Below are 16,497 nucleotides of genomic sequence, written 5' to 3'. Positions count from 1 at the left end.
AGAGCATATTCCATTAACAGGTGTTTTGGTCTAATGTCCCTATCTTCTTTGGACCTACCCTTAAACTCCAGATAGATCTTACACTTTGAGGGGATGTGGGAGTCCCCCAGACACCACAGACAACTTGAATGTCTGACTGTGGGGAAAAGACCTGTGGCAGGTCTGGCGGGACTTAAACCCTGAGGTCTTAGGCAAAACAGACTGTGCTCCAGCACAAAGGTCAAGTAGGGGGGGAAGCCCCACTCCAGGAGCACAAAAATCATGCTCAATGAAATATAGTGAAAATAAAATAAAGGTAAAGTAAAAAATTGAGAAATTAAAAACTTTCATGAGGTCAAAGACAGGTGGGAAGCTGAATACAGCTAACTGCAGAAGACTCCTTCCCAAGCCACAGGCGGGCTGAAAAGTAACTAAGTGGCAGTAGGCTCACGCCTCCCTATATCCACTTATTTGGAGCATGAGGTGTTACTTCATACAGGCGTGAGCCTGCAAGCACTACTTTGTAGTCTGTGATCGTTAGCTAATGGGCGAACCCACATTCCAGGTGGAGCACCCACAGGGGCATATATTCAGGGGGAAAAGGCTATTACCTCATCCACCTTGTCGCTCTCATAGCCTGGGACCACACGGCTACAACAACACTGCAACCACCTGAAAAGACCCTGTTTTACTGCAGCTCTGGGAACAATCAAATGCCAGCCCACTTTTTCCCCATTCCCTTTGGTCAAACCCAACATGACAGAATGGAGGAGACATTTATTTAGTGCACTCCCAAAAGCATTATTCTCAGTATGGCATTTAGATTCAGAGAGGTGAGGAGATTGGGGAATTCAGCTACTATGAGAGACAGGAAGTTACCCTCTGGCTCAGGGTCCCCCTTTTCAGAATTGAGGTTGATGTACAGATACACAGCCTCCTTCCAGGAGGGGATTCCCCAGAGATAGAACTGGCTGTCCAGTTCCTGTCTGAGATTGCAGGGGTTGGGCCCAGAGGTTGATTTTTAGTAAATCCACTTGCAGTGGGGCTCCAAAGGGTTAAAGAACACGGACTGGAAGACAGAATGAACAGTTCCAGTTGTGCCATGGGAAGCAAACTCTGCAGACTTCTCCCCATAAAGAAACACGAGAAAGAGTGATTTCTGGGGCAAGGAAGATCTAGCTCCATTCCCTTAGAGCAGGAATCAGAGATGCAGGGTTCCCCTGGCAGTGCTCCAGAAGGCCTCAGATTCACAAGTTCCTGCCTACAGGACCCCATCTTGCTCCAACCAGACTAAGTGCAAGGGCCTAAATTGCAGCTATTATCAGTAGTGATATGTGGAATAAGCCTCTTCAGCACAAGGCAAAGAAAACATGTCACACTGTAGCTTGTCTTGCTGTGAAATGGGTAGGGGATGGAAAGCAATGATAGATCAGCATCGGAGAATCATAGAATCATAGAATATCAGAGTTGGAAGGGACCTCAGGAGGTCATCTAGTCCAACCCCCTGCTCAAAGCAGGACCAATCCCCAATTAAATCATCAAAACTGCAACTTTGCAGGGATGCTCAGCAACAGCAACTTCCTCCTTAGAAACGGAGCTCTGGTTCTGGCTTCCAGAGCAAACCCAAGATCTGAGAGGCAGGCAAAGGGGAGGGAATTCTGCCAGAGGCCTTCAAACACACACACACACACACACACACACCAACATCTGGGACACAGAGCCTTCCTCGACTTTTTTTCTTCTCTCTTGAGGTTCTTCTCACTTCTGCAGAGAAGGGCTGGAAGAGACATAGCTGGAAGACAACCCACGCATCTATGCCTTGCTTCCAGTACGAAATGATAGGAGACATTGGAAATGGGTGGACTGGTACTTTTATAATAGAACATGATACACAGGTCTTTTTCTCTCCCAGATTCCTGCTACGTGACTGAATCCTATTGTCTAACAAGGTGTTTACATGTAGGATACTGGAAAAAGTGATGCAATACAAATGGCCTTTTAAATCAATTATGAGTGCACCTCACCCTTTTCCTGTAGGTATCTTTATTCTAAGTTGGCCATTGATTGCAACACGTTCCTAAATATCCAAAGATGTTTACAGATTTACTATGATTTTACACTGTCCAAAACTGACAAGGAACTATCAATAAAATAACTGCCCAGTAGATGGAAATTTGTCTAAGGTCAGTGTCAACCCTGTAGTGCAGCAGGCTGCGTATGTTACCATGTTTACAGTACTGAAGGCCCATAGATCAACTTTAAATTATTTATTGACTTTATTAATTAAGCGGATAATATCTTGATGTCCACTGACTGGGTTCTGACTTGATGTATGGCATTAATGTCTTGATTTCCCCCCATAAACATATGGAGAAAATCTTTAATCTATTATATTTCATTTTGGTTGGAATCTTTCATAACCAGTGGGTCTCTTTTGAACAGTGACCTTTCATTGGAATACTGATTTTGTTCTTTTTAGTGACTTGTTTATCCTATGACTGCAGTGTGAACTTAAAATGAGAATGATAAGATTACAATCACCAGAAATGTAATATCCACAGGAGGGGAATATTTTATGAGATGCTGAAATTATTAAGATAAGATTGTACCAAAATATTGCTGTAGCTTGTTCTTACATAAATCAGGAAAAGAAACATTTTTATTCCAGGATCAACTTAAAACTACACTGGAGCTTATATAATAGGTGTATATAACACTAGTAAGTGTCAGGTACTCCAGGCAGTCTATTAATTCAAAGATTTGTCACTTGCAACTGTAAAAATAAATTACGTATGAGATGAGTGCAAGCTGAGTTAAGAAATGACTGCTGCAGTAATTCATTAAAAACTTGTCTACATATTACCAGATGAAGAGCAAATGCTTAAAGAGCTCTACATCCCCTCCAAACACTAGGTAAAGCTGAAGTCTTAATGCAGTGCTGTTTCTACTGGGGGGGGGGACGGGACTGAGAGGCTTTTGGGAACAAAGGGTAGTTATTTTTAATTTAACCCCTTTTGATTTGCTTGTGCTCCCGTCCCCCTGCCACCAAATACTCTGACAAAGGAAAATTTATTCATGAATTGTATGAACAATTACTCTCCAAACAAAGGATCAGGAACTTGGGTGCTTCTCCATTTACAGGGTAGATGCAGATTGAACAGCTAAGCTAAACTGTGGTCATAAATATGACTATTCTCTAAAACTCTCTTCCCTCTAAGGGCTCGTTTCCCCGAGTTCAACGCTAGTCCTTTCCAGGGCTAGGCTGATTTGTCTAACTGGTCTTTTCTATGTCTAATGTCTACACTATTATGATTTTGGGAAGAATTGTGGACAATATACTTTCTACCCACTATATAGGAACATTAACCAACAGAGCTCCTGCCTTTGACTCAGACAGCTAAGCCCAGTGCATGTCACACTGTGCAATAATTTTTGTTACATAATTCCCGTTAAAACAGAGCATGAAGCCCTATTATTAATTGTGCTTAACTTGTTAAGACATTGAAGCATCCCTGCTTTTCTGTTATGGAATACTGACAAAATAACACAAATGTACTAGGTATAATCACTGAAGTGATTAAGTAACCAATGAAAAGGTGACCATTAGTAACTTGGCCAAATAGCTAGATCAGTAAGTAATATTACCACCCTAGGGGAATTTGGATTCACTAACTAATCCACTGGTTAAATAACTTTTTTAATTTACACTTGTGATTGGAACTGATGCTTACATTTCAAAACAAAGACATTTCTACCAAACAATCTATTTTTCAGAAATCGAGAGGATGTAACTTTATTCAACTTCCAGGAAAAGCCAAGTCCAAGTAGTACCATTGGTGAGCATACAGGCTCTTCTAAAACTTGGGAATACATACCTCAAGGCTAGCAACTGAATGAATCCAGCAAAATTTAACTCCCAAGCATCAAATAATTAAATGGGTTTGGACTCTACCTATTTTAAAGAAAAAGTTTTAGGAACTGACCAATGGCAGCACACACTGTAGAGGGAAATGCAAGAGACCAGAATACAGAGGCAGCTAATCTGCATGAACTACAGTACTTGTTTGCCAGACCATCTGCTCTTGGCCAAGTCATAAAATAGCAGCAACTGTAACAGAGATCCCATGTTCCACCTTCTCAACCAAAGATGGATTTCTTACAGGGAAAAGGATGACAAGGCTTTGCCAGTGGCAAGAGTGAATTTAAGTTTAACGCTGTTGGGCTTGACCATAATAAACTTACATATTTTTTTTACACTGAATTATAGGACATAGTTAAAAAATATTCTGTGCTGTATGGGTTTCCCTCCCCGTTTTTTAACAAACCATAAACAACCTGTTCATATAGCTAAACTAACTTGAAAATCTTAAACTGGATTCCAATTGCTTTACTTACACTAGAAATAAACTATTAGGTGCTAACTATTGAGAGCTATGTAATTATCTGTAAGTGTCACTTAGAAGTATATTGACTGCGAAATTCTAGAGGCTATGTCTATAGTAGACTTTTTGTTAAGATTTCCCATTGATGGAAATAGTCGAAAATTAAGGAAACTAGTCTAGTGTAGACAAGGCCTCCGTTAAGAATGAAAACCCTTCCTTAGCTTTCCCAGTGCTAGACATTGCAGGGAGCACATGGAATAAGTCTGTTTAGAGACTTCTAAAGACAAGCACATCTTTCTGAAGTGCTAACAAAAATGTACTGTACTTACCATGCATATTTCTACAATGTGGAAACAAGCCTTTTGATGTTCTGCTTAGGCACATCTTACAGGAGTTTTAAAGTCTATGTTTTAGATGGAAAGTGTGCCTTTATTAAGACTCGTTTACAGTAATGCTCCATCTCTGTAAACTTTATTTATACAAAATGAAGAAGGAATACGATGGCACAAGACTTAAGCCTTGGCACAAGACTGTAAATATAGACACCAAAAATATTTAATTTTTTTAATTCACCTATAAAGCTTGATCACCTCTCCACAGGCAACAAGGCAAAACTCGATATTACACTCTATTGCATGTTCCTTTTTTGAAGGGCTTGCAACTGTATGCGCATCTGAACTTTAAAGTGAAATGATATACAGAGCAGTTTAAAGAGTGAACTAGTATTGTGGCATCTTGCAGCAGGCCCTTTACATTGTTATAACACTGAATCTCCATGCGCTATTCTTTGTGGCAGGTGATGTTATGTTCCATGCTGCTGGACTCCCTTCTCCTCCTCCAATAGGAGTCCAGCCATAGTAATTAGTAACACAGGCAGAAATGCCTGTTTGTTCATGCAGGACTAGTTTATTATGTAACAAACAGAGGCGTAAGGACAAGGAAATGGAGACCAAGTGCATCTCTGCCCACCCGTTCTGTAAAGGGGTCCTCTAGCATAACAATTCCTCACATTTAAATGAAAGCCTTTGAAAAGACAGGCAATTTCTCTAAACAAAGTTATTTTTAAAGTATGACATATAAATAAAGCTGTAATAAAAAAAGAAAGGGACTGAATCCTGAAGAAAGCTTGAAGTAAAATACTAGCTATATTAACTCAAACTAGAAGTATTCCTACTGGTTCTGAAGTTCTCTAAACTTGCTTTAGGTGTGATTTTTACTTTTTTTTTTTTTTTTTTAGTGATTTTAGTAACACTAAAAATTAATGGCATGAAAAGCGTTACTAACTTCAGAATACTGTCTTATTTAGGAGAGCAACCTGTGAAGCCATTAGCAAAATGGTTCCACGTATAATTAAACAAACATGGACATATACTGGATTTTTTTTGTACAACTCGTTAACAAGAACAAGAGAGCCAGCGAGTCTATTCCAGACCTCTGCAGAACAAAACCCTAGCTAAGAATTTCTAGCAGGAAAGGGTTAAAATCCTTTCCTTAAGGTATCCGGCAATTGCTTATGATGCTCTCAGTGGGCTGCACTGGAAGTTTCTTTGCATGTTTCTTTTTCCCCTTGCTACCCAGAATGCTCCTGGTTTCCATTTCCTGATGTGTGAGTGTCATGTCAGAGAGGATGGTGGGATATGGAGCCTTACTGTACTTCTCCTCCTTGCATCTCTGCAGGATCTCTAAGCTCCTCTGATGGACTGGGTGATGTAGAAAGCTAAAACTATCCACACTTTTCAAAACCGCACATGGCACTGCATCATCATGCCCTTGGGAAGCAAAATAAAAACAAAAAATGGAGAGAAGAGAAAGATTATATAAGCAGAAATCAGGAGAGAGTAAAGAACAATGCTGCCAACTGCCCATGTGATACAAGAATTGTTCAAAATTCGCACTTTCTTTCTGTTTATGGACCACAACTAGGCTATTTGCAGCAGTTATGAAAATGTATAGCACTGACAAAGGTTAACTTCAGTTCCCTCATGACACGGTATCATGACATATCACACACAGTCATGGAAATAATTCTCTCAGTCCAGAGTCCAAGGACACTGCAAATGTACCTACCCACATCTCTGCAGGCATCCACTCAGTTACACATTTCGTTGTACTCTGACTGGGGGGGTGAGGGGGGGGTTGATTTGCACGGTGACTATACAGTTATTTCTTGTGAACTAAATAGTAGATAAATTCCAGCACTTCGATTGGCCAGAGCACAATCATCTGGATAATCACTGCAAGGTAACCTTTAAAAAGAAGTGATTATGCAAATCTCTACTTTTATTAGCTACAGTACGATAAATCCTTCTGCTTCAGTTCAGCTGAGGTTGGCTACTGATTTCAGAACTCCTCACCCATATGTTCACAAACACGGCCACCACAAATTCTGACCTACTCCACACACTTATACCCCTAGGTTATCCAGATATTTGCAATTTAAATTGAAACAGGAATTACTCGACATAGGGAAGAGGAGAGGGGGTACGCTTAGCCTTCCTTCGGGCTGAGAAATGGGGAGATTTCAGACATACTGAGTTTACATGGCAGACAGAATCTGGGAGTTGGTGTCAGAAGTTACGGTGGACATCTGTGTGTGGGCATACAGTATGTTCTCTGATAATTGCGTAATAAATGTAACCTGGAATAAAAGTTATACAGGTATTACGTTGTAAACAGGAAGCTCCCTCCAGTTACCATCTAAATGGCTGAGCAAAAGGGAATTACTGTGGGATAGGTCATGCTTCCATTTGAGGAGTAATGAGACACTGAAGTTACCATATATCAGCATGATATATTATGCCTACCATTCAAGGCTGATGCTTTAAACTATCAGCAAAGACTGATCTGAACACTTTAGAGGAACACTGTCAACTATTGTTTTTCTAATGTTAGTAACACCATTTTTGTACTGCCCATTTGGAAGCCTGAAGACCAATTTTTTTTACCACCATTTTTGCCTTTTTCTATTCAGCAAACATTCATTTTCTTCTTTTTTGGTTTATAGCATTGCTAATTCAATAAAAGTCAGAATGGCTTTCTTTTGCTTGCTTCACTGCTTGCAAACCAGCATCATCATTTATATCAGCAGCAATGGGCACAGCACTGCGAATAGTGCTTGTTAGTTGAATACTATTGCAGAGCCAGCAGAGGGAGGATGAGAGTATAAAGTCAGAAACATAAATCCTTTATCAGGTCTATGTTCACATCCAACTTGCTCAAAACAGAGAAAACCAAAGAGGAAGCTGTGGATGACTGGCTTCCATCACTGGATTTGTGTAAGTCATCTCAAAACAGAGACTTTTCTTTTTAAATTTGTCAGCAACAAGGCGTTCCTTATTATGTTTTATGTGGAATACATTAATCTAGAGCAGTAGTTCTCAACGTATTTACCATTGTGGGCCGCATCCAATACTCCTCCTATGGCCCTGAGGATGTCACATGGGCCGCAGATGTGTGCTGATTGGGCCACAAGTGGCCCACGGGCCACGAGTTGAGAACCACTGATCTAGAGGATATTTGCTATCAGATTACAAAAAAAATCAGACAAATTTGCTTCCTAAAAACTTGACAATGTCCCTTTAATCAAGTTCATTTTCATTCAAGAAAATCAAACCCAAATGTGAGCTTTTCTTTTAGAATTTAACTTCAGTTTCTTGTTCTCCCACACAGAAAGCGCAATTATAAAACAAGTAATTGAAAGAGCTCCCCCCTCAACTATCGATATTTTACCCAGTCTGATATCTTTAAGTTTTTAATTTGAAAAGAGTTGGCAGCACTGTAAGAAACAGCTACTGGGCCAGAAGAGAAACATATCCAACAAAATTCAGACAGTTACATTGCTCTGCTTCTACATATCTCACAGTTATAAACACAACGTCACTAAAAGCTACACTACAAGAATATAATAAGTGCAGCAAGAAAAGAAAAGCTCCTAAAGGTAGCAGTGAAGACTATATTCATTTATCCAACACTAATTCTATTGAAAGCAGAACACAGAAGTGTTCACACTGCTTCTGGACACCACTGGCACAAAGAAAGATAGATATAGAATGAAGGAAAGAAAAAAAAACTGGGTTTTGGAAAGCCTACTACACATAGGGTTGAGAGTTTTGCATGGCTAGCATAACTCAAATAGGCTTTCAGACAGGGAAAAGGAAAGTGTATAGACTGTTGGCCTAAAAACACTGAAAAAAAAATAAGCTCCAAAGAAAAAATGCAGCTTTTTCAGACATCCTTTAAAACTGCTTTGCAACTGTACCTTCTGATCGATCACAACAGGGTCAGATAGGGCTACCAGGGAGTTTATAAGGCCTTGTCTACACTAAGGGAAGTCAATCTAAACTAGGGTGACCAGATGTCCCGATAAAATTGGGACTATGCCGATTTTTAGGTCTTTGTCGGGACACCATTTGTCCCAATATTGCGGCTTTGGCCGCTCCAGCATTTTTTGTTTTGTTTTTTGTTTTTGCTTCGTCAACTCCAGCCGCTTTTTTTGTGTGCTTCCCCCATGTGTCCCGATATTTTCTTCGTTTCATCTGGTCACCCTAATCTAAGCTATGTAATTGGGGGGAGGGATAGCTCAGTGGTTTGAGCATTGGCCTTCTAAACCCAGGGTTGTGAGTTCAATCCTTGAGGGGGCCATTTAGGGATCTGGGGCAAAAATTGGGGATTGGTCCTGCTTTGAGCAGGGGGTTGGACTAGATGAGGTCCCTTCCAACCCTGATATTCTATGATTCTATGATCTGAGTTACGTGAATAGCGTAACTCAAATCAACCTAGCTTAGATCTACTTACCGCAGGGGCCACACTATATGACGTCAACGGGAGACACACTTCCATCGACTCCCCTTACTCTTCTCCATCAGGTGGAGTACAGGAGTTGACAGGAGAGCAATCAGCGGTCGATTTAGCGGGTCTTCACTAGACCCGCTAAATTGGCCGCCGATGCATCAATCACCACAGCGTTGATCCTCCGGTAAGTGTAGACAAACCTTAAGACACCTAGCCCTTTTTAACAATGTTTAAAACTGAGCAGTATGTGTGCTAGTGTGGAGGTGTTATTAGGTATTAATGTATGTGTGTGTGGGGGGGGAGGGGTGTTATTAGCAAATCTTTATTATAGCATGAGTTCCAACTCCAGCTGCACCAGATGCATTCAGCTCATGCTAATTAAAATCTAGAAAGGGTTGGTTAAAAAACACCCCAAAACATATGCAATCCTTAGCAATTCGTGCTATTTTATAGGATGACTATCAAGATAGGTAAACTTTAGGGCCTAAAATTTGAGTGGCTCCTTGAACAATTCCCAGAGAATAGCTGCTGTAGCTATGTTCATTAGATTATCAGATTGTGATTCTTGTGTGTTATGTCACATCGCAGCCGATAGGCACCAGCATCCGCGAATCAAGTATGCCTCAGAACAAAGTTCTCAATCTTCTGGGGCCTAATGTACAAAAGCCAATACCCCATGCCACACATTCAGTTATGCCTGTTCTAACACACAATGCCTTTTGGGATACTTTTTTGAGACACCGACTGAGTTATGGAGAAGTTCAAACTACACTGTAGCTAGAGTTTGGATAATTGAATGGGAGGTGGGCACAGGGGATCATCATTAAGGAAGAAAGGGAAACCTAGAGTGCTAGTTACAAAAGCTTCGAATATCCATACCATCATGTAAATCAGTCCCTAGGGACCAACACTAGTGGGTTCTCAAGGTGGCATCCACAAAGCTTATCTAGTCTATCATTCTAAGGACCTTAAGTGGCCACCGTAACAGAGACACATGCCACTGACATGCTCTATACGGGAATAATTTTTAAAAGTTAATTTTTTAAAAAGAGAAAAACAGAACTTTGTTTTTAGAAAAGAAAACTTCTATGCATAAAAGTATTCTTGGCAAAGGGAGCTTTAGTTCACATATGGAAGGAAAGACATTAATTAGATCCTAGTGTTAGCAATTGTAAAAATGGGCACATGGATACTAGGCAACCACTCCCTCCGCAGGAAAGAACGTTGACACTACAGTTTAACCGTAGGGTCTAGCATCACTTCATATTAGGACAATGCCTATAGGCCCCAGCTGAGATCAGGGTCCCATAACATGCTGTCCCTATTTGCAATATATTTTTCTATTAGCAATAGTTACATACCTAAATAATGTAACTCCAAAAAAAATGGATAAAAATGTAAAATGCAGTAACCCACATTATCATATATTCTTCAAACTAACCATCTATTCAATATAAACTGAATAACTGGTGCTGCTTCTGCTGCCAGGTGAAAGTTCTTTGCTACCCTATGTAAGAAGTGATAGCAATGCTAGTGTATATTGGAGAATTTATTGACTACATATGTATGATAAGATAACGGATTGTGACTTTTCTCCACACAGATGCTTTAAACCACATCTTATTGTTAATACTGGAAATAATCTGGCTTTAGGTGAACTCTTTCTTTAGATCTGCTTTATTAAAAGGTGGCACATTTGTCATCATTATTTCTCAACTACTTCAGTCATTATTTGATAACATTTTTTAAATGTGTCCATTTGAAAAATTAAGATGCAAATGATTTTGGGCAGTCAAGGAATTTAAGGCTCATACTTGTCGTCTTGAGATCAGTGAAATTATTTTATCTGAAGAATAAATGTTACAAGGGACAAAACAAAATGGAGTGAGACATTTTTGAGCGATCATGCAAAGGGCACAGGATGGATTGGACTATAGGACTGTATCCCGAAAGAGGTTAAGAAGCTGTTTCAAATGAAACCATATACTAATTAATCCTGATATAAGAAAAAAAATTAAAAATCCCAGAGTTGTCTGAAAACCTCACAGATTTTCTTTGATATATCTAATTTTAGCCAGTTGCTGATCCAATCTAAAAAGAGTGAGAAATCAGAAAGCTAACTGCTAGGGACACTAACATGGCAGATGTGATTACAGAAGACAGAGAGTGAAGTAGGGCTTGAAATTAGCAGGGCAGGGTTGGCAATAGCTCTTGCTGCCAGCGAGATAGCATTTTTATTTTTTTTCTTCCTTGGAGTGTACTCTATAGCCCAGCCAGCTATCCAGTTGGGATTTGTGAATCAGCAAGATTTAAAAAAGAAACAACAAACCACACCCCACAACATATGAGGGAAAGGCAGGAACATCTCTTCAAAGAACTAGATTTCTAGGGATTTTTCCCCCCTCCCCTAGCACAAGGTCTCAAGAAAGCTGCAGCTCTCATGCAATGCGTAATGGGAGCTTTTCAAGTGAAACTTCTCTCCCCTCTACCTCCCAGCATTACAGTGGTCATCATGGAACTTTCACTATCTCAACCCCTGTATTGATATATAAGAAAAGTCTCAGGTTCATTTGTCAGAAGTGTCTTTCCAATTATTCTGTCTAGGGCTATCTTTTTCTCACTCTTCTGAAGAGTTGAAGGCTGGTTTTGTTTCTTGCTATTCTTGGGATTTGACCCAAGGGTGTGATGGTATTCTCAGTGAGCAGAGAAACTTATTCTAAATGGGTGGATTTTCATAATTATATGATTTTTCCTTGATTCTTTCACTCTATTAATGCAAATCTATTAACATTTCAAGCTAGAAATCAACAGAATGATTCTATACTTAATTTTAACTTTGTACTGACATTTCCCTGCTGATGTTCTAGCTTTGTCATGAATTTCAAGCCCTCTTGTGCCCAGAAATTAGTAATAATAGCTTGTACCTGTCGTTCAGGAATACCTTTATGTGGAGAAATGTTCTACAAGCACAGCCAAGTATTGCCTGCCACAGCATGATGATGCACCATTACTTTCATTTAATTTACTGCCCTCCCTGTTCCGCATGAGGGCGAGTAGGTCGTTCTAGCTGACCGCACAGCTATGAACTTGTGCTAGACAGGAGAACACTCTCTCTTTCGGCTTAAAGGGTGAACAGTCTGAAAAATTACAGTCCTATTTTCTGTGTTTTCAGACTTTATGCTAAAAGTGAAAGAACTATGAGTTAAAGAATCGAAGTATTCCCTTTTTTGCTTCATAATTTTAAGCTTCCATTTAAATCATGTACATTTCCATAAGAATAAATCCTACAGAAAAGGTAAAACAACATCAGAATGAAAATCCATCATCACAAATTGCTAAGGCTCCATTGCATTTGTTATTCAACATGTAAAGTAACACACTTTTCTTTACTCAGAAATCTAGCCATTCAATTCACCAGTTTTTGAACACATTATTAGGAAGAGGAGCATGTGTGTAAATTAGATAGGATAACATTTTAATCATTCTGAAACATATAGTGTATTTATTATATATAGTTAAGATTCAAAGATGTACAGAGATGGGATGCCAATATCTGTTACTCACCAGTTTTCTTCTCCGTGTATCGTTTTCCAGCCTCCCTAAATCCAACCATCGCCCTGAAAAAAGCTCTGAGGACTGCCCAGCGGAACACAGCCACTGGATCAATCCCTATCATCCCACAGATAAAGGCATTCTTGCTGCTTCTTAGGAGAGCTACAATGTCCGGCCGCATATGATCTGTGTTTTTCTCCCGGAAATCCTAGCAAGAAAGACAAAAGGAGGGCTTGACTCTTCCTGTAATATGACAACTTTTTATTTATACTGTCCTCACTGTTCTTCTGCATGTGATAGCTTTCAAAAGCAAGACAATTTACTGAAACGTCTCAGTCCAACACACGTCTAATAAAACAGACATTTTAAAAACTGGTGCTTGACACCACAAACTTAATACTCTTTTAAAGTGATTTTTTGGTACATAGTTAAACACTATAGCACCTACGTAGTCTCCCACACAAGCCGGGCCAGGTGCCAAACAGCTGTCAGGAGGATCTGGCCCAATATTTTTAGTGACATGAATGTCAATGGGGTCAAGTTTAAAATAATTAGAATGAGATTTTTAAATATGCCTCAGGGAGCTGGACTCCTAACTCCCTTAGACACCTGCGAAAATCCCAGTCATAGTTATTTAATAGTAAAATGTCTGAAGGCAAAGAAAATGCACCTGGTCTTGTATTGCTAGTATATGAAGTATTGCTAGTATATGTGGTGCACTATAAGGTGGGTAGAAAGCTGGCTAGATTGTCGGGCTCAACGGGTAGTGATCAATGGCTCCATGTCTAGTTGGCAGCCGGTATCAAGTGGAGTGCCCCAAGGGTCGGTCCTGGGGCCGGTTTTGTTCAATATCTTCATAAATGATCTGGAGGATGGTGTGGATTGCACTCTCAGCAAATTTGTGGATGATACTAAACTGGGAGGAGTGGTAGATACGCTGGAGGGGAGGGATAGGATACAGAAGGACCTAGACAAATTGGAGGATTGGGCCAAAAGAAATCTGATGAGGTTCAATAAGGATAAGTGCAGGGTCCTGCACTTAGGACGGAAGAACCCAATGCACAGCTACAGACTAGGGACCGAATGGCTAGGCAGCAGTTCTGCGGAAAAGGACCTAGGGGTGACAGTGGACGAGAAGCTGGATATGAGTCAGCAGTGTGCCCTTGTAGCCAAGAAGGCCAATGGCATTTTGGGATGTATAAGTAGGGGCATTGCCAGCAGATCGAGGGACGTGATCGTTCCCCTCTATTCGACATTGGTGAGGCCTCATCTGGAGTACTGTGTCCAGTTTTGGGCCCCACACTACAAGAAGGATGTGGATAAATTGGAGAGAGTCCAGCAAAGGGCAACAAAAATGATGAGGGGTCTGGAACACATGACTTATGAGGAGAGGCTGAGGGAGCTGGGATTGTTTAGCCTGCAGAAGAGAAGAATGAGGGGGGATTTGATAACTGCTTTCAACTACCTGAAAGGGGGTTCCAAAGAGGATGGCCCTAGACTGTTCTCAATGGTAGCAGATGACAGAACGAGCAGTAATGGTCTCAAGTTGCAGTGGGGGAGGTTTAGATTGGATATTAGGAAAAACTTTTTCACTAAGAGGGTGGTGAAACACTGGAATGCGTTACCTAGGGAGGTGGTAGAATCTCCTTCCTTAGAGGTTTTTAAGGTCAGGCTTGACAAAGCTCTGGCTGGGATGATTTAACTGGGAATTGGTCCTGCTTCAAGCAGGGGGTTGGACTAGATGACCTTCTGGGGTCCCTTCCAACCCTGATATTCTATGATTCTATGAACCATAAACAATATACTGTCTGTAATCTGGAGAAACCATGACCCCAAAACTCTGGTGATGCCATGCAAATCCAAGTTAATTCTACACACAGGCACTCAATTTGCATCGAGTTTGTGTCAGTTAATTAAGTTTACAAGGCCTTCCTCCAGCAGAATAATCATTTTAACTTGGCAGCGATCAATTTAGAGCTTCAGACAAGGAACATGAAGAGGAAGTTGCAACAAGAAGCATATTGCAAATTGTATCTTTTGGTGTTTCAAAGGATGTCTGTGGGTATGTCTGCACTATACAATAAGTGCAGGTCTGTGGGATCTGGGCTTGTGGACTCAGTGTATCCAAGCCCATGCTTCAGTGTCCACACTGCACTGTATACCTGGGTTTCTTTGCAAGAATTCAAAGGTGTTTCCCCTGCAGTGCCATAATACTGTTAGGCAATTTTGATTATTATAATCTATTCCAGAAGTTCTCAATCTGGGGCTAGTGAACAGATTACCAGTTAGTAAGGGGGGAGGGATCCTGGCTAGCGAGGATGAGTCCCAGTATGGAAAAGGTTTAGAACTGCTGATGTATTTAATGCCAAGCAAGGTGGGCACTATACAGAAAAATACAAATCCCAGTTATTGTCCCAAAGAATTTATAATCTACAGCCCCAAATCTGTGAAGATTTATGCACCTGCTTAGTTTTATGCACTGAGTAACCCTGTTGAATGTGCAATCTTAGGCCCCAATGAGAGAGAGTGTGTACAGCTAAGCATGTATATAAGTCCTTGCAAGTTTGGAGTGGAAAGCTACCCACAACACAAAATGGAAGACAACCAAGAGTATGGATGGGAAGAAGCAGTACAAGGAGGGCGACCATACAGAAAGAAGGTGTGGCTGCTCTGTTTGGCTATGCTTATGTTTAAAAGGTTCTGATTATTGTCATTTTAATTTTTTTAAAAACATAGTTTGAAACTTTACACTTTAATCCACAATAAACTGTATAAATCCTTTGCCCCCTGTGATGCTGGCAGACCAGGTACCAGCTCATGCCAAGGCCCCAGTCCTCACTGAACACTGACAAAATGCACAGCTGGAAACCAGTCTGGCTCACCTGTATGTTAGTATTGTTGAGCTAGATATTAGAGTTGTAAGGATGTGTTTAACGTTTAGACTTTATGAATAATTTGTAGGATTCTGCGTGCATTAGTCTCCCTTATCCATACCCCATGTTATAAAGCAATAGCAAATGTTTGCATTGTAAACCTTTGTAACCATTCATCACACAGGAAAGATGCCTTCTCTAATTCAAATGCTGGCTTCCTATTGAAACCAAATGAGCCATGGTGAGACATTAAAAGAACAAAGACTTTGTTAACTGAACTCTTCACCCCCTCCAGGAAGAAGAGACCTGTGAATTAACTCCTCCCATCAACTTGGGTTCTAGGGAGAAGGGCATAAAAATCCCTGACAAGGAGAAACTGGGTTCTTCTTGCTGCTTGGATTCTAAAGGGTCCAGAATCACGAGGCATAAGCAAAAGGACACCCTCCCCTTCCCCCAAGCTGTTTTGCCTGGGTTAGCCCTACAGGACATATGGAGTTTGCTTATTACTAAAGTTTCTGTTATCTTTTTGAATCTAAGGCTGAAACTCATTTGTGGGTGTTACCCGCTTTAAGCTTGTAAAGAACTCTTATTTCCTTTTCCTAGTTAATAAATTGTTAGCTTTATTAAACGACTGGCTACAAGTGTTGTCTCCGGTGAGAGATCTAGGGTACAATGAGGGCTGCCACTTTTGGTTGGATGTATTCCTGGAGGTTTCATCCCATGACAATCTTTAATTAAAGATTAATCTTCAATTCCTGGAGACTCGGCAACCCTAGGTACAATTGACCAGGGGCAAGTGACTAGTCCTTTGGGACTGGGAGTAACCTGAATATTGTGATTTTTGGTATAAGGGACCATCTAATCACAGAGGCAGGCTTGCCTGGGGTGCTAAGGTTAGATCAAAATGTCCTAGCCTAGGG

At 40.6% G+C, this 16,497-nt stretch overlaps 1 protein-coding gene across 12 annotated transcripts in view; it reads right to left on the bottom strand.

The window, feature by feature from the left end:
• The window catches only part of MYO9A (myosin IXA), a 469,743-nt gene that overhangs the window by 86,211 nt on the left and 367,035 nt on the right, over nt 1-16,497 (bottom strand). For 11 of the 12 annotated variants that reach the window (XM_048865609.2, XM_048865604.2, XM_048865610.2 and 8 more), the window contains 2 exons: nt 12,717-12,912; nt 6,011-6,130 (listed from right to left, as the gene is read on the bottom strand). In XM_048865609.2, the coding sequence (XP_048721566.1) occupies nt 6,011-6,130; nt 12,717-12,912 (316 nt within the window). The remainder of the gene's footprint in view (nt 1-6,010; nt 6,131-12,716; nt 12,913-16,497) is intronic. The other variant, XM_048865614.2, reaches the window with a different exon arrangement.

Source organism: Caretta caretta, chromosome 10 (assembly GCF_965140235.1).
Source record: "Caretta caretta isolate rCarCar2 chromosome 10, rCarCar1.hap1, whole genome shotgun sequence".
Classification (NCBI taxonomy): Eukaryota; Metazoa; Chordata; order Testudines; family Cheloniidae; genus Caretta; species Caretta caretta.
Note: the sequence above shows the minus strand (reverse complement) of the source record. Positions and strands in the feature narration are given on the sequence as shown.